The sequence below is a fragment of the Chenopodium quinoa genome, unplaced genomic scaffold, assembly GCF_001683475.1.
Source record: "Chenopodium quinoa cultivar QQ74 unplaced genomic scaffold, ASM168347v1, whole genome shotgun sequence".
Classification (NCBI taxonomy): Eukaryota; Viridiplantae; Streptophyta; class Magnoliopsida; order Caryophyllales; family Amaranthaceae; genus Chenopodium; species Chenopodium quinoa.
The window spans coordinates 25295-44114 of NW_018743799.1; the positions used below are offsets into that span (position 1 = coordinate 25295).

The 18820-nt window shown below is 34.5% G+C and overlaps 1 protein-coding gene across 1 annotated transcript; it reads left to right on the forward strand.

The window, feature by feature from the left end:
• The first annotated feature begins 13792 nt into the window (after window positions 1–13792).
• Window positions 13793–16078, forward strand: LOC110685283. The gene is made up of 8 exons (XM_021861774.1): window positions 13793–13895; window positions 13987–14194; window positions 14306–14624; window positions 14673–14726; window positions 14809–14952; window positions 15048–15134; window positions 15366–15923; window positions 16025–16078. The coding sequence occupies exons 1-8, from the start codon at window positions 13793–13795 to the stop codon at window positions 16076–16078; spliced, it is 1527 nt and encodes a 508-aa protein (XP_021717466.1).
• Window positions 16079–18820: the final 2742 nt, after the last annotated feature.

The window sequence follows — 18820 nt, forward strand, 5'->3', positions numbered from 1 at the left end:
GAAATATGCGTTCTAATTTCGACCGGTTTTTCGTATTGTTTGCTCGATCCTACTTCCTGATTGAATTTTTTCTCAGTTTTCTGAAACACATATGTGTTCTACATATGGACATAACCCTCTGGGAATTCATGCTCCATCTACCCGATTGAACGCTCTGTGCAACAAAGGTACATCCGAGAATGTTGAATTCACCAAACCATGGAAGCGAGTTTTTTCTAAAGCTCGCGGTGTCCCATCCACTCGCGCCAACCCTTCACGGTTAGGCTTCCGCGCGGTGCATCCGGACAATTAACCATGGACCCTCTATTGACTAAACCATATCCCGAACTTTAGAGAACTAGAGCCATGGTTAGGTTGCAAACTCATTGCATCATATTGTGCCTACTTGACTAATTGTGCATTATTTGTTGTGCATATATTCTATGTTTTCTTAACCGTTTGTTTGACTTGTGTTAAGACTAAATAAACTAATTAATGACTAAAGGACTTTGTTTAATTAATTAATTAATTAATTTGAGCTAATAAATAAATATAAAATCGAGTCATAGTTCCTTTAAGTCAACCCGGATTTTTATTCCCGTATACTGCACAAACGTCAACGTGTTTTGGTCATAGCCGGAGTTATAGGAAGAAATTTGAGTCATACAACCAATGTATCTGTAGCCTTGAGTTTTATCTTTAATTTGGTGTTGGTTTCATCCAAATCAGAGTCACATATAAAAAGTTATGACTAAAATACCACAGTCTATCCAGTTTAATGCATATACGTGAAGTCTTAACTTAGTCTTTGCTTGAGTCTAGTCACATAGTCTAGCCACATGGTCATGACACGAGTCTTAACATGTCACCTACACTCACTAGTCTTAGCACCCACTTTGAGTACGTCACCGTGACCATGTCTTAGGTTCATGCATGAGTCGGTGTTTCCGTCATTTGAGTGGGGGGTACATCCTATTCCTAATTCTTCATATCCCTCCATCTACATCATTTTTCTTCACATTCTATTCCATATTTTCTTCACTTATTCCATCCATTGCATGTTGAATAAAGTTTGAACAATGAATATCCCCAAATTCCTTTTCCACAGTACTTGGTCAAGGAGAGAAGGGAGATTAATCAAGGACAACCTCTTTATTCAAGTTTCACTTTTTGATAAACCAATTCGTCAAAAGAAGAAGGCTAAAAAGATAATGGCAAGTCAAGAAGAAGTCAATGAGCTTAGGAATCAATTGGTTACCGTGACTGAGACACTGAAGCTACTCACACTCAAGATCGATGGTCCCGTGAAGCAACAACAAATGAACCTCATGCAAGAAAGCTTGAGCAAGCTATCTAGTGACTACAAATTTAAGGGCATGAGTTCACAAGGGGTCTCGCTGGACAAGGAACTTCTTCCGCATAAGTTCAACGCCACTGACATCCCTAAATTCAAGGCAACAGATAACCCTTACTTCCATTTAAGAGCTTTCGAAACCGTAATGAGTATTAAGGGTATCGATAAGAAGGTTTTCCCCTCTCTGTTCCCACTATCTCTTGAAACCGTTTGCAAACAATGGTACTTCTCCCTTGACAAGGAGAAAACCTCTACCTGAGAATCGATAGTAAACGCTTTCGTTGATAGATACAAGTGCAATATTCAAGTTGAAACCGACCATAGACAACTTGAGATGCTAAGACAAAAGGAGAATGAAGGCTTTACTTCTTTCTTTTATAAATGGAGGGAAACTTCCGCCAAGATGATTGAGGTCCCCACCGAAAAGGAGTCTGTGAGGATGTTTATCAAGAATCTACAAGAAAAGTATTCAAAGCACTTAAAATATCAACGCAAATTGAATACTTTCAAGGCCTTCTATGACATAGGTATCGAGATCAAAGATGACCTCGCAAAGCAAAAAGCTACTAACAATAGTAACCACGGTGGCTGGAAAGGAAAGAAGAACGACAATCCTTCTTCTTCCGAAAACGCCCACTCTAGTAATAATGTTAGTACCTTTGACCATAATGATGTCTTAGCCATGGACAATCAAGGATCTAAAAGGAAACCCAGGCGAGAGTTCACACCCATTGAAATGACTTACGATGCTGCTTTCGATCGTCTCTATGATCGAGGATTAATCAAACCTATTGGCCCTACCGAGGATCCAACACCAGAAAATAGATCTTCGAGATGGAATCCAAACTCCTATTGCAAGTACCATCGAGGGCGCGGTCATACTACTGATGAATGCTACAGGTTTCAAAACCTCATTCAAGATCTCATATAGGAAAATAAGATCCCATTGCCTCTAGCTAGCGAGAAGACTGGATGATGTCGGAGCAAACAACACAAGACGGAGGTGAGCTTCAACGACAAGATTTCGTGACCTCTTTTTCTATTTCCTTTTCATTTTTTCCTTTCCCCAATAAGTCTAGCATAGGCACCTTATCTTTTCCTTTAGATTAATTTCGTAGTTTTTTTTTTCCTTTTCCCCTTTTTAATAAAATGAGCATTTATTTCCTTATATATGATCATTTCATTATATTTCATTAAATATAAAAAAAAAAAAATCCATGTTGAATTAAGCACAAGGTATACCGATGATTTAAGGCACCCCTTGTAGCCACATCATATTACCTTTCACCCTTCAATTATGCAATCCTTTCTTCATAAACCACTTTGAGCCTCGTCTGACGATAGACTCTCCTTTTTTCAACCTACATCTACCTAACCTTGGGATGGGATGGTGTGTAACTTGTGCAATTCTAAAAAAAGAACAAAAGCTTGAGTGATTCAAAAAATTAAAATAGCACAAATAAGAAAAAGCAAAAAAATAAATAAAAGTGTACAAAAGGGCAAGTGTTCCAATGTCTTTGATATGAAAATATCTTCGATAAGAACATGTCTCAGATTGCGTCTCTTATCGAGTGCTCGGTACCGTGCCTGAGAAACATGAATGCCAAGTGAGTGATAGACCGCATGATCGGGATTGCCCACGCTTATAAAAATAAAACAGATGCTAAAGCAAAAGATAAAAGAGAGCTAAAAAAGAGTAGAAACTCAAGCATAAAAACATAAAGATTCGAAAACGAGGTTGCACACCTTGGGGGTTTATCTAGGGTCTTTAACCTTTATCCCCTTCTTCTTTCAAACCTTTAGCCTAACCACGTTACAACCCATAAAAAGACCTTCTTGTGGTATACACACACTTGTGCGAGGTTCAGCTAGAGCTACGTTCGACCTGATTCCTAACGGATACGTAGGCAACCTCACATTGAGGTGCGACCGTAATAAACATGCATTCATATTCACATTCACACACTTTCACGATGATCATATCAAGGGATCTCCAATTCCCATCCCTATTCACTTAGAGCTAGACTTGGGGGCTTGATCCCTACATCATTAGCTTACCTAGCCTAAGAGTTACCATTATTTGACTCTTCTAAAAATAATATTTTTCCACACACTTAGCCTTTGCGGCCTAACTTTAGTGTCACTTTCACACACATCACAGATACATGAATAAATATAATTTCCCCTTTAGGAACCCTTTGTCATGAAATCTTAACACAACGTTGAAGCATGCGTTATCATATCAAAATCGCTCATCAATCATAATTTTCATTGCATCACAAAGTATGAAGTACTTAGCCTCCGTGACTAAGTTACCCAAATACTTTCATCATGGAATCAACTGTTGAGATAGCCTAGGATGGATTAATCCTTGCACCTTCAGAGATAGTATCAAACAACTTTGACTAAGCTCATTCAACATGCATTCAAAAACTTCGATTCTTTTTTCGCGTCTTTCTTTTTCGGGAGAAAGTCGGTACCCTCCACAAAAATGACGGAAAATTTTTGCTTTTTGCATTTTCGAGTCACACGATCGCATTACTACGCACACACAAGTCACATCGAGTCGAGTCAACCTCGAGTCAGTCAATCACAGTTTATACCTTGAGTCGTGTCAAGCAATGCTAAACCTTTGGTCAACCCTAAGATAATTGAAGAGATTGGCAAAGTTCTATTGTAAAAACTAAATACAGGTGCAGCAGAATAGGCAGAGATATTTGAGCAACGACAGAGCTCGAAGCCTCTCAGAAAGGTGATTTCGACCTCATGCAGCAGTTTCGGGTTCCTTGGTACGCCAGTTAGCCCCTATAAGCAATTTAACATGATTAGTAGTCGGCTCGATTACAATCGTAGTAAGTGATTGACCTGACAAAAAATCGTCTCACTTAGCTTAAGCGCCTTAAACACTGGCTCATTACAATCGGTTGAGCCTTATATGTGGCCCAATGATCTAGGGGAGGGCCTAATATGATTTATCATTCCTAATGCAATTAGGAATGGTTTTAGTCTTCTAGAATCTTCTAGAAAGTTTTTTTCATTCCTAATTCAATTAGCATTGATAAATTGACTTTTGTTGACTTTTCAGAGTTTTAATTAAAATCAAATAGCATTTTCGAGGAAAATATATGATTTTTACCTCCAGTACGGCAAACCTATCTGATTTTCGAAAACGCGTTAAAAACAGGCTTGACGCCTGACTCCAGGCATTGGCGCCTAGAACCAGGCTTGGCGCCAGCCATTGGCGCCTGGCGCTAGTTAGCCAGGGTTGGCGCCAACTCTTTTTTTCATGCGCCTGACTCTGTTTTGTATATTTTATCTTTTTGGCTGATTTTCTCTATAAATAACGTTGTAAAAACTCCGATTTCATTAACCAATTCTCATCTACATTCATCTATATTCACCTACAATCAATTTACATTCATTAATTCTCTCATTCTCTTCTCTAATCATTCATCTTTCTCTTTCTCTTTTCTAAACTTTGTTTTCACATACAAAATTCCGCATTTGCAAGATCTAGAAACACCTAGCCATATTCGAAGTTGCCTTCGCCCTAGACGTGAAAGGTTTAATTTCTGAGGGTTTGGTCCCAAATCTCTCTTTCAATTATTTAATTTAATTGTTTTGATTATTATTTTCCTTGAAGTTAGTAACGTGTGTATTTTGTTATTAGAAAGAGGTACGAGGCATCAAAGTAAGTGCTTTAACGATTTAATTGATATTATGATGTAGAAATCATGTTTAAATCGTTATTATGATATTCCTAGTATCATGTCTAGGGTAAATTTAATATTAAATATGATTGATACGATGCCTTTTATTTTCTTCCTAATATTTATGATTGTTAGTATCATGTTAGGGCTAAAGATATGATTTTTATTGCTTAGTAACATGCTAGGGTTTTTTTATTAATCTTGTTAGTATCATGCCTAGGATCTTGCTATTATTATGCTTTAATATTAACATGAACATGATTATGATTATGATTATAATTGTTATAATTTATGATGATTATGAATATTATTATTATTATTATTATTATTATTATTATTATTATTATTATTATTATTATTATTATTATTATTTTGATGATGATTATTTTATTTATGATGATTTTTATTATTTTAATACGATTATTATTATGATCATTATGATTATAATTTTATGATGATGATTATTTATTATGTTGCTTAATATTTTATTTTTATTGCTTGATCACACCTTCTATGCATGTTTAAAGTGAATTGGTACTTGTAATCATGATTAATAAGATAATTAATAATCTTGTTAGGTTTAATATGATTATAAATTCAAGTGATCGCCAATGATAGTTTATGTGTGCATTAAATTCAACCAACATAGATAAACAGGTTTAGGGTAAACCTATTGATTGCATGTTAGTCAAGAAGCGCACATGAATACGATCAGAATAAAGTAGAGGCCTATTATGAGTAAAATGATGGAACCTTTAAATAGTGAATAGATGAAATATGCTAGCTTGCATGTTAGGTTTAATATGTGCGTCATAAAATGATGTATGTTCATCATATATTCATCTCATTTACCGAATTGAATTAGGCGCATATAATTAGTTCCTTCTAGTTTACAATGTCTTCGATAAAATGGTGCACATCGTTGTTCTGCAACAGAATACTAATAGCCAATTCGTTCTTTCTATGGATATGGTAACTACCTGACTGTGTGTTAGCCTTATAAACACTTGTTGTGTGATGATGATGGAACCTTTAAATAGTGAATAGATGAAATATGCTAGCTTGCTACGCGGAGAAATCCATTGGGTCGATTTTTCAAAGACTAAAAAGTTATTTCACATGAAGTTCTAGATGTTCATTATGATACGCAACCACACGGGTATATATTTCTAACACCATACCATTAACATTCGCATGAACATGTTTAATTTATATTGCTAATTTAAATTATTTTTTCTCTCTCTTCAGCCGTGATTGTGGAATGTATGTCTTGAAGTACATCGAGTGTGGTGATATCAATGCCATGAAGGACATTACCGATACAGTATAATTGAAACTATATTACTTGTGAAAATTATACTTTTGTATGATTGCAATAAATTTAACTCTCTTTTTTCTTGTGTCATTGAACAGACTAGTGAAATGCGTGTTGAACGGTTAAAGTACCTGACAAAGCTTCTTACCAGCGAGCATAATAATGATGACAACATCAAGAGATTGTGTAATGATTTTTCCGATTAAGCGGTACAAATTACATTGTTTAGCCTACGAACATGTTTACATTTTGGGCAGGAATTAAGTCAAATTCGTGTTGTGATAATATTTTTCCTAAATGATCACATTCTAGCATTATCTAATCAATTTTTTTTTTATTTTTTTTTTTTTTTTTTTTTTTATAATATGGATATGTAATGCCTTATTTTATAATTAAGACAATACCTGTGTTTTTTTTTTGTTTTTTGTTGTATCATGTAAAAACTTGCACTATATTTTTATGTACATGGTATGATTGGGCAATGTCCTACTCATAAACAGGACAATACAAATTTAAAATTAAAACAAAGAAACAGTAATACTTTCTTGTTTATTTATATTCCCTCTGGTCATTTTTTTTAAGTTATGGGCACAATTACAACCACAAAAGGAAACAAATAACACCAAGCCTGTGTTTTTTTTATTATTTTTTTTTATTTTTTGGTTTTATCATGTAAGAACTTGCACTACATTTTTATGTACATGGTACGATTGGGCAATGTCCTAATAATAAACAGGACAATACAAATGTAAAATTAAAACAGAGAAATAGTAACCCCAAGCCTGTGTGTGTGTGTGTGTTTTTTTTTTCTTGGTTTTATCATGTAAAAACTTGCACTACATTTTTATGTACATGGTACGATTGGGCAATGTCCTAATAATAAACAAGACAATACAAATGTAAAATTAAAACAAAAAAAACAGTCATGCTTTCTTGTTTACTTATATTCCCTCTTGTCATATTTTTTTCAGATAAATTAAAAATGCTAATATTTGGAAAGACTGTTATGCAAATTAATTAAAATTGAATTAATCAAAGTGACTATAAACCAAAAAATATAAACAAGTCTAAAGCATCAAACATAAGGGTTGTTTTATATAACAACATTACTGTTTCTACAAACATACTACTACTACGTAATGGTTAATGCAATCCTATAAACATATAAATCTTAACTTATGCAAATAAAAACATAAACATGTCCATGACAACAATAATAAAACATCAACTATTTTACACATGTAATATCCAATACTATGTTATGTTAGAACTAGTTCAATCTAAATAATCTTCATGTAGGAGAGACCTCAGGACCATCACCACTTTGATCAGCTGCACTCTCAACAGGTTCATCACCTTGCTGACCAGGCCCTGTGGCAGTAGCAGATACATCATGGTCACCAACATTTTCATCAGGTATCAGCTGCACTGCCAACTGGTGGTTCATCAGCTTCTTTTGCATTGCCACTCTTATCCTCCTCCTCCTTTTTAGCTTTGTCGTGTCACTGAGGCAGTGTTCTCAATCACAACCTCTTTCACACTAGTGGATTCTTCTTGCACATCCTAAGAATTTTTAGCTAATTCAAAACTAACATCCACACCATCTTTTAATTCTTCGATTTTTTTGGCCATTTCAACATCAACATCACTTTTCGGGACATCTTTTTTAGCCTCGTCATTTGCGGTAACATCGGTTTTTTCTGCCATACTTTTATCGTCGGCATGTGGCTCACGAACAGTGTGCATGTATGGATTTTCAACTGAAGATGACAGGCGTTGAATGACCAAGTTCAAGCTTTGTTGTTTTTCCTCATCTTCACCCTCCTCCAATTCAGCATCTAGGCCTTCTTCAACCACTGCTTCAGATTTCTCCTTACGCATTCCCTTCTTTTTCTTCTTTGAAACCCCCACTTCAGATTCTTCAGTGTGGTCCGCTTTCTTGCCCTTTTTTTTGTTTGGCTAACTTCCGCGGGGGGCTAACAACTTTATCTTTTTCTCCCTGTTGTTTTCCTTTAAAATCAATCTTCTTTGTCATATCTCCTTGTTTGCCCTTAGTTTTTGTCTTTGACACTTCCTCCTCTTTCTCTTCTACTGATTCTGTTTCCTCCTCATCTTCTTCAAACTCCTTGAGTGCTTTCTGAGAAGGGAGGGCAGTATACATAAAAATATAAAAATACAAATAACATATTTGTATAATGACAAAAAGAAAAAAAAGTTAAACCATATTTGCATAAATATACATGAATACCTCCTTTGAAGCTCTCTTCAACTTTTTTTGGCCTTTGGTTTTTTTTCTTTTGTATTTCCTCCTCTTCCTCTTCCTCTAGTTCTTCCTCAACATCTTCTTTAGCCTCCTTGGCTACTTTCTGAGAAAGGAGGGAAGTATACATTAAGTTATTAAATGACATATCACATATATATGTAATGACAAACAATAATATAGGTTACACCATATGTGCTTAATACATATATAACATATATAACATCACACAAATAACATAAGTATGTAATGATAGACACGAAAATAGGTTAAATCATATATAAAAGACATATATAGCATACATACCTGCACACCATTAGCATAGATATGTAATGACAAACTAGATAATAGGTTAACCCATATATAAAACACCAGCGTTATATTTATATATCATACTTTAGTGATCATATACATACAAATAAATAATAATAATAATAATAATAATAATAATAATAATAATAATAATAATAATATAATGGTGATTACCTCCTTCAAAGCTTTCTTCCCTTTTTTTTTTTCTTTTTTCTTTCCTTCTCACCGTCAGATTCATCGGCCAAATTATCATCTCCAATGTCTTTTTCGTCCTCATAATCATTGTAATTCTCATCTTATTTAATTTTTCCTTTACCCTTTCTTTGCTTTTTTTTGCTTGCTTCATTAACATCACTATCACTGTCTTCATGCAAGTCTGCCAAAAAGCTTCCCATCAACCTCCACATTTGGTTCATGGCAGCAACCCATCTACCAATCTTATCTTAAATGATGTCAAATTCTTTCTCCACAACTTGAATATGTTCTGGCGGATACTTTCCAACTATCATTGACTTATCTTTGTCAATCACCAACATCAGCTACAATACAAAACGTTATCAATTAATTCTAGGTAATAAAAAGATGGAAAATTACGCAACAGAAAAAAAATATAATATGGCACTTACTTTATTTGTTTTGTATCCTTCTTTTAACCCGTGAATTAACTGGTTCAAACTCTTCATATTTACATCAGTCCAGTCCCTAATCCTAGGTAAGTCATATTTCCAGATGTTGTACAGTCCATCCCGAGGAGAATACTCACAGAATATTGCCTGAACATGCATCAACAAACAATCTAAGTCATATTGTCCTGTACAATGTGTATGTAATAACAAACAAGATAATAGGTTAACACATATTTAAGCATCTAACATTAGAGTAGGATACCACACTTATGTGATCATACACTTACTATTTGGTCATTACTTACGATACAGTAGTATAACATACTATGCTGTGGTATTAATAATAACTAAAAGCACTTTTTGGTAAAAATACCAATAAACCTACAATAAAATAGTCAGTGTCATTAAATTACTGGTGATCATTCACATTCCATGTCTAAAAAGCACAGTACTGTAGTAGAGTCATGTTAAAGAATATGTAATCACACAAGCACATATTGGTTATAACCCATATAAACAAACAAACCTTATACCATTAAAAGATTTTTTTGAACAGAGTTTCTGTTATGGTTTAGTAATCTTTTATATACTGATTGGTCTATACCTATTAAAATGCATAACAAAATCTTTCTTAAACAATGTATCTTATATGGTTTTGTAATCATTTATAGTTTCATAGGTCAATTCCTAATATAATGCAGCACAAAAAAAAAATTTATACTTATATTTTTGTATTGTAATCACATATATAAACATTGGTCAATACCTAAAAAATGCACAACATTAACATACCATCATCAACAAGTACAACCACCCAAATGCAGAGGTGGATCTTGGGACTTGAAATCTTGTATGGCATCAACCATACTATCCAACACAAATTTTGCAAAATTCAAGTGACCTATACACTCTTCTTCAACTACAAGATGAAGCCATTTGGTAGGTGGATTTTCCTCCAGGTTTGGAAAAATTAAAGCTATCATGACAAAAAGCGTAAACATTCGATCAAAGTTTGGATCGTCATGTGCAACTTTCCTTAACTCAGATGCCATTCCTTGTATTTTCAGCGTCGTAAACCTATGTAATGCTTCATCTACAACACTCTTGCCATCTAACTCCGCGCTATCAATATCAAAACCATGGTCCTTAAACCCCAATAGGTACTCAACATGGTTAGGTGTGATTTCCAATCTTTCACCAAACACCCCAAGAGTTCTTGTGGACGGATCAAAGTGTTCAATAACCCACTTGCACATTGTTTTCCTAGTTGTTTTGGTGTTGTAATGTACAAGGAATCCAAATCCTATGGCCTCCAACTTTTCCTTATTCTCTCTTGGTAAGCCTTTAACTAATGCAACAAATTCTTCAAGGTTACACATTGGGTCCCATGATACCTACAAAAACAATGTGACATGTTGCGTTATGATAAGTACAAACATATATTTTAATGAATACACAACAAAATTCAATATATAGAAAATGTACCCCTGTTTTTGTTGAACTTCTCACAGGGAAAGGTTTAAGTTTCTTATCTACTTGAGTAGAAGAAGCACTTGCACTTGGCTTTCTTTTTCGGGAAGACATGGTTATCCTTGTTTCTGCTTACAGAGAAATCAAATTTATATTCAAACTAAGACAATTTGAATTGAGTAACAACAAGGAAGAACCAAAGAATTCGAACAAAAAAAACTAATTAAATTAGACAAATAAAAAAATTCAATATAAACAACACTTCATACATAATTCAAGTAATTTTAAAAGTAAACATTTGTTGAAAATTACATTCATATCCTTTACAATCAAGCCCATATACATATACACACATTACTTAATTTCAAAAAATTCAGCAACATTTAAAAAATAAGAAAAGCACCCAATTGAACTAATTGTAGTTCGGAATCACTACTAACATGATTTCGTAAGTGATAAAATGGTGCCAAAACAAGTAATTAAACCATCAATCAACAAATTAAAATCATGTATCGTATACCTAAAAACCCAATTAAGTACCGAAAATAATATTTGTCATTGTTCTTATTTAATTTTGGAAGTTGCAAATTTTCAATCTATAGAATACATATGAAAAGTCGAAAAAAATATACACAAATTACATGAGTAACAATGATGATGGTTGAATGGTACTTACAATACTAATGTCGGTTTAAGTGCGAAAGGGTTGCCGTCGTTGTCGCCGCCGCCTCCGTCACCATTCGTTTCTCGAAATTTTAACTTCAATGGTGAATGCTTATTGTTGAAGGAAACTAGAGAAAGAAAGAATGAAATAGAGAGAGAAAGAGTGAAATAATGAAAGAAGTGAATAGTGACCGCCAACCCACCCACCCTTGGTATATGTCTGAAGTACAAAATTGACGGTTGTAATTTTTTTTTGGCTTAAAAATTGTTTTCATTTATTTATTTATTTTTAATTGAAAAAAATTATTACTCCAAAAAGCCTTATAATATGGTAATGTTTTATTTGCAAATGAATATGACTATATGAGTATTGTTTTATACAATATGTACACTTTCCTCTAAAAAACAAAGATAATATGTTATTGCTATTTATATGTTTTTTTTTGGAAACTAAATAATTTAGTATTTTTTTAAAAAAATTGTGTATTTATCTAACATCAGAGATTCTTTACTATCTTTTGCTGTATGGAATAATATATATTTTCCAATTATTATCGTATTTACTTAACTATTATTGTTCGTTTATGCTGAGAGCAATTCCTATATAACATACTATTTTGAAATTTGAATTTTAAACTAAAATATTAAACAAGAACATCGCGTTACATTGTTTTGTAATTTATGCTTTTAAGCTCATAATGGATTTTTTCTTAGAAGACGACGTATCTGATATAGAGGAAACTCCTATACATCGAGTTGATGGTAGCGTATGTGATTCAAAGGTATGTGTTATTAAAATATACTGCTTAATTTATATATTATTTTTTTTAACAGATAAAACTTTTCACATCAAATCTGTATATATAGGCCATTTACTAATGTCTAGTTCATTGTAATTGCTTTGAAAATATTTCCACAAGACAAATAATCAAGAGATATCCGAGAATGAGGATGAGATTATTGGGATACAAGAACTTAAGGTATTACTCAGAAACTACCAATATGGAATTGACCTATGTTCACATTGGTCATTACTTTTCTTTTTAATAGACTATGTACAACTAGATAGCACAATCTTACTTTAGATACATTACCTATATTATGTAGGATACTACCAATGGGGATGATAGCAATGGAGATGATGACAATGGAGATGGTGACGATGGAGATGAAAATAATAATGAAGATGATGACATAAATGACACAGAAATCAACTATGAGTTACCAAAATCGTTTAGAGGTTTAGAAGTCTGGTAAGAAATTGGCAATAGATTAGATGATTTTACATTGGAAGACATACAACAATTATCGTTCAAAGATCTTCAAACATGCTTTGATTTTTACAATATGTATGCCAAGTGCACGGGGTTTTGAATACGCTATAAGCATACAAGACTAAGCAAAATTGATGGACATCCGACCTCACAAATCATTTGGTGCAATAGGCATGGTTTTTGAGAAGCAAAACACCTTCTCAGACCTAATAGGAAGTGTAAGGAAAAACCAATAACTCGATGCGGTTGTAAAGCAGTGATTAATTTTAAGTGGGATCACCAAAAGGATTCATGGTATGTGAAAAATTTTGTGACTGAGAATAACCATACCATATCATATAAGTACACATTTATCAGCTGCAAAACCAATACCGAAACTGTCTTGGCATACTTGGGTAAACAGCTTCGGACCCAAACTTTTTTCTGTGATATAAACGACATCCAGTTATAGGGATAGATAAAATGTTTTGGTGTGATGGGATAAGCCAAGGGGATTACAAGGCTTTCGGGTTGGTAATTGCGTTTTGATACTACTTACAAAGTCAACGCATACCATAAACCTTTTGTTGTTATTGTTAGTGTGAATCACCACAGAAAGACTGTACCATTGGGTGTTACTCTTGTTGCAAACGAAACAACATATACCTACATATGGGCGTTAAAACAATTACTTGAGGCAGGTGGCGATGTCGCTCCCCATACTGTTTTCACAGACGGGGACAAGGCCATGTCAAAAGCAATTTTGGTGGTGTTCCCACACGCTCATCACAGACTATGCGTGGATGGAGCTCGGACACCAACTGAGTTCGAGGAGGCGTAGGAAGATTTAATGAAAGCATACCCTAAAGTTAGAGATAAAAAGTGGGCAAAAGATCTGTACAGTGACAAAACCAAATGGGCTGAGGCTTTCATGGTTGAACAGTTTTATGCAGGTAAGTGTATTGAAATTTAGATGTAATCACTAGACCCATGATAGGTTATAGCCTATATATGAATGAAACATGTCTTATGTCCCGTGAGAAGATAATCAGAACAAGTGTAAGTGTCCATGGGAGAAGAAGCATGGGAAGATAGTGTGCACTTGTCAGTTTGAGAACAAGTGTCACTTCAAAATTTTATTAAGGCAGATAAGAATGGAGGATACATTGCAGGTGAGGAACTTAAACTTACACCACACATGTGGGTTTCATCATGAGAGTTCTAAGGTCACTTCAGAGTTTTTAGCAGATAGGTATTTAGATGAGTGGAAAGTTGATCCCACTTAGAAGCTTAAGGTGTTCATAGACAGAGTGTACATGAATTTGGGGGTGCATATTGGTTACTATAAGGCTTGGTTTTCCAGGGCAAGGGTCAAGTTAATTCTGTATGGAGATTCTGCTGAGGAGTATGCACGAGTGTTTGATTATGGGTTTGCTGTGCTGAAATACAACCTAGGATCTTCAGTAGTTGTTGTCATTGAAGGGGTTGAAAGGCCTCCACCTATATTTCAAAAGATTTATATCTGTTTTGAAGCTTGTAAAGTAGGATTCAAAAGGGGGTGCAGGCCCATTATTGGATTAGATGGGTGTCATTGGAAAGGTGCTTTCCCTGGCATGATACTTGTTGCTGTGAGTAAAGATGACAACAACAATATCTACCCTGTTGCTTGGGCTGTGGTGGAGGTAAAGAACAGAGATACATGAATTTGGTTTTTAGAGTTGCTAATGAAGGATATTGAGAAGACAAAGGGGAAAGGGTTGACCTTGATGTCAGACAGGAAAAAGGTACAAATGTCTTCCTCATTCTTTTCATTTGTCTTCTGTAAAAAAAGTATCACTTTTTTACTAAATCATATTTGTAATGCAGGGACTTTTGGAAGCCTTTGTTGTTGTGACTCCAAATGCTGAAATCAGGTTTTGTGTAAGGCACATTTGGGCTAATTTCAAGCTTAAATTTGGTGGTGAGGCTTTCAAAGAGCATTTTTGGAAGTCAGCAAGGTCAACAACAAGGGTATGTGTGTTTTTGACCTTTCAAAGAGCATTTTTCAGTATTTATGACTTTTGTATTCTCATCTAAAGTACAACATTATTTGCATTCATGTTTAGGCTGATTTTGAGCTGAACATGGCAAAGATAAATGAATTGTCTCCAGATGCATTCAAATACTTGGATGCAATTCCTCCTAATCACTGGGTGAAATATGCATTCTCCACATTATATAGTAAGTCAGACATGCTGCTGAACAACATATGTGAGAGCTTTAATGGTGTGTTTAGAGATGCAAGGGACAAGCTAATAATAACATGCCTTTAATGGATTAGGAGGTATGTTATGAAGAGAAACACTGAGAAATGGGAAGCTGTGCAAAGTGTTGAAGGCAGATTTATGCCTTATGTTGCCAAGGTCTTCAAATTTGTCTCATAGTTGGCTAGAAACTGTGAAGTGATTCCTTTAAGGCTGGACATTTGGGAGGTGGACTACTACAATGATAGATATGTAGTCAATTTGGGACAGATAACATGTACTTGCTTTAGATGGGAGCTCACTGGGATACCATGCGCTCATGCTTGGGCTTGTATCATTAAGAAGAGACTCAGGCCAGAAGACTTTGTTGATTCTGTCTATAGCAAGGACAAATACCTGGAGGCATACACACTAACTATTAATCCAATGTCTGGCATGAAACAATGGGAAAAGAGGCCTGACATGATGCAGCCAAAACCACCTATCATGAGAAAAATGCCTGGCAGACCTTCCCACAAGAAAAGAAAGCAAGAACTTGGTGAAAGGGAAGAGGCTGTAAAACAGCAAAAACAAAAGAAAAATCCAAAGTGCTCAAACTGTGGAGTGGTAGGGCATTACAAGAACAAGTGTAAGAACCTAGCACCACCCAAAGAGGTGGACAAAGGAGGCAGACCACCATCAATGAACCCTTGGAATGTTCTACAAAGGCAAAAGAACTGGGATAGAGCTGTTAAGAAGGTATGTGGACATTGGATTTTATTTTTGAATCTATAGGTCATATTTTGTCTATTTTGTACTAACTTTTAAAACTCTACATGTTATTGTTTTTTGATTGATAGGGGAAGATTGACCAAGCAACTGGGACACCCACATCACAGTCTACTCTTTCTTAGCATAGCTCACAAGCTGTAGGACTACCACAACCAAGTCAATCAACCTAGCCTTCACAGCCCCAGCCTCAACCAAGTGTCAAGCTGCCTAGGTCCAAGGCATCACCATCAAAGCTACCAATTAATTCTAAATTGAAGAATCAAGAAACTCAGCCTGTATGGAAGCCCTAAGATATTAGTTTATGATCTATATTTTGTGTTAAGAACAACCATTTCCTGTTTTGTTATGGAACTTGCAATTGTAGTTTTTCTAATGACATTGTTGCAGCCTATATTGTAATCAGTGTTCATGAACATATCCACTTTAGCCTTGTAATTATTTTGCTACATGAAATGCAAGGTTCTTTAAAAAATGGTTTGTTGTGCTGAAATTTTAAGCCTTACATCTATAGTATAAAAATTACTTAAATTTCATACCATTCAATATCTTTGTCATCAAAATAAAACAACCTAGAATAAAGAAAGGTGATCATTTGCACTTTGTTTACATGTTAAAATTTGTGGCTACTGCCACTAATAGAGTGCAAATGTAACCCCAATCAAGTATACTAGCCTAATACACCAATTTGGTCCCTAAATACACTAACATCAGTCCAATAAGAACAACTACCAGCACTTGCAATAGCCTAGAAAGGCCATCACATTCACCTCCCTTTGCTTTCTTCATTGCAGCAGAAAGCGTCTTGCACTTCTTGTTAAGTCTTTCCTTTTCAATCTCCACCCTAGCCTTTTGGTCTTCAAGCAAGCAAACCTGTTGTTTCAGAACACCTATCTCATTCTGCATCAGTTTTTTGTCCAACAAAAGCTGATTAGTAAAAACCCTCTGCCATTATAGTATTTCTTCATCAAACCATTTGAAAAACTTGCATCATCTTCTACCAGAAGCAGCATCATATAATTTGCAAGCCACAAATCTTCTCCCAGGGTTTTTTGTAGTCCACAAAGTCTCCAGCTTAGGTGGGATGCCACAATTGCACTTGTTTGGATGAAATTGCATAGCTGAATGGTATGAAGAATTGGAATTGGACATCCTACAAATAGAATTGTCAATTTAATTATTACAATGCTTCAAAATTCTATCTCCAAGCCAACATTACCGATTCCCATAACTCAATTTACCCCCAAACCCTAGAAATAAAAAACGCCCAAATAATTTGGTACACATAAACCCTAAACTGAAATAGGATTTTAAACCATTATTCTTGCAATTCCAATCAATTAAAACTTGTAAACATATGCGACAATCAATGAATTAGAAGGATAGTATGAGAGATTACCTGAAATTGTCTTCAATTGCTTGATTTCTTCAATCGGTTTTTTCACTGTTAATGGAGGGAAAAGATGAAGGAGATTTTAAGAGGAGAGAGAAAAAGGTAGTTGGGGGGGGGGAGTAATTTGGGCGGGAAACGTTAAGTGGTGGGCCCCAATAACGTATAAATTGGACGGAAAACGTTATTGGGTAGTGCAACCAAAACAATTTCCATCTTGCGGGTAGTTGTAAACAATAAAAAAAAATGGGTAGTTGTTCACAAAACACCCTATCTTCCGGGTAGTTCTGGACAAATTTTCCTTTTTTTTAATTTATTAAATTAGAATAAATATTTACGCGAATAAATATTACGATTGTGTTGAATTTTGTTTAAAACAAGTATTAACTCAATTAAACAAGTACTAACCTATATAAATATATATATTAAAACCAACAAATTAAGGAAATTAGGATACTATATATTATTGAATAAAAAAATTACATCTGTGATAGCTGTAAACCCTAATGGTTTAACCCGATATTATGTTAAGGTTTAATTAAAAAACAATAAACTAATAATTGTGAACTAAAAAATTGAAAACATCTTGTCCTCCAACGTAAGATCAACAAAATCAATAAATTTTAATATTTTGGGTACTTTCTCAGGACGCTTAGTAAAGGCAGTTGGCATCCATATTTCTTCATTTGAAACCATATCATAAAGGGTTTCCGCAACCTCAAGTACACGCTTTCCATTTACGTTTAATGGAAACTTTTCGAACATAAATTTCTTTTTATAATAAGAGTTACGCTCGAGCCGAAAGATTTTCTTAAGAAACTCTGCCTGACCTTCAATCAAAGGCTTAATCTGTGTTACACCACATGCTATGATTAGTCTTTTCATATATATGAAATTGGATATAATCTCTAGCTTGACTCACATCATCACCAAGTATCCCGGGAGGATGTCCACCATCCGGGTTGTCATCGTATGACATTCCATTATCCATACGATACACTGAAACTTCATCGCAAAATATCACTTCAACCGTAGGTAATTTCCCACAATCATACAAGATGTCGCTAACTTTCTTTTCCCCAATAGTGTAAAGTAAGTGTGAAATAAATATACTAAAGTGAATAATGTCAAACAAATGATCAAAGACTGCTTCTGGATTTGGAGGCATTTATGAAGAAACTGAAATTATAAAGATAAAGGGTTTGATGATTCAAAGAGAAAGCAATTGGAAATGAATAACTGTGGTTATGTAATTTTGTGTCATGCACTTGACATGTATTTATATAATTATTATGGCGCCAAAATTCATCAATTTTTCCACCAAAATATGGCGCCAAAATGTGTGCATTGACTTCCCTCAAATATATTAATTTAATTTATATTTGATTACGTATAGTAAAAATGGAATAAATCCAACATAATAAATAAACAAACCTTGCTTAACTGATTATATTTCTAACATTGTATATAGGTTTGT

What these genes read in the sequence shown, in the direction of transcription:
- LOC110685283 (XM_021861774.1), top strand. Translation starts at nt 13,793, where the DNA reads ATGAAAGCATACCCTAAAGTTAGAGATAAAAAGTGGGCAAAAGATCTG. An exon ending in TTGCTTGGGCTGTGGTGGAG is followed by an intron (nt 14,625 to 14,672) that starts GTAAAGAACAGA and finishes TTGCTAATGAAG; the next exon opens with GATATTGAGAAGACAAAGGG. An exon ending in CAATTCCTCCTAATCACTGG is followed by an intron (nt 15,135 to 15,365) that starts GTGAAATATGCA and finishes TTTGTCTCATAG; the next exon opens with TTGGCTAGAAACTGTGAAGT.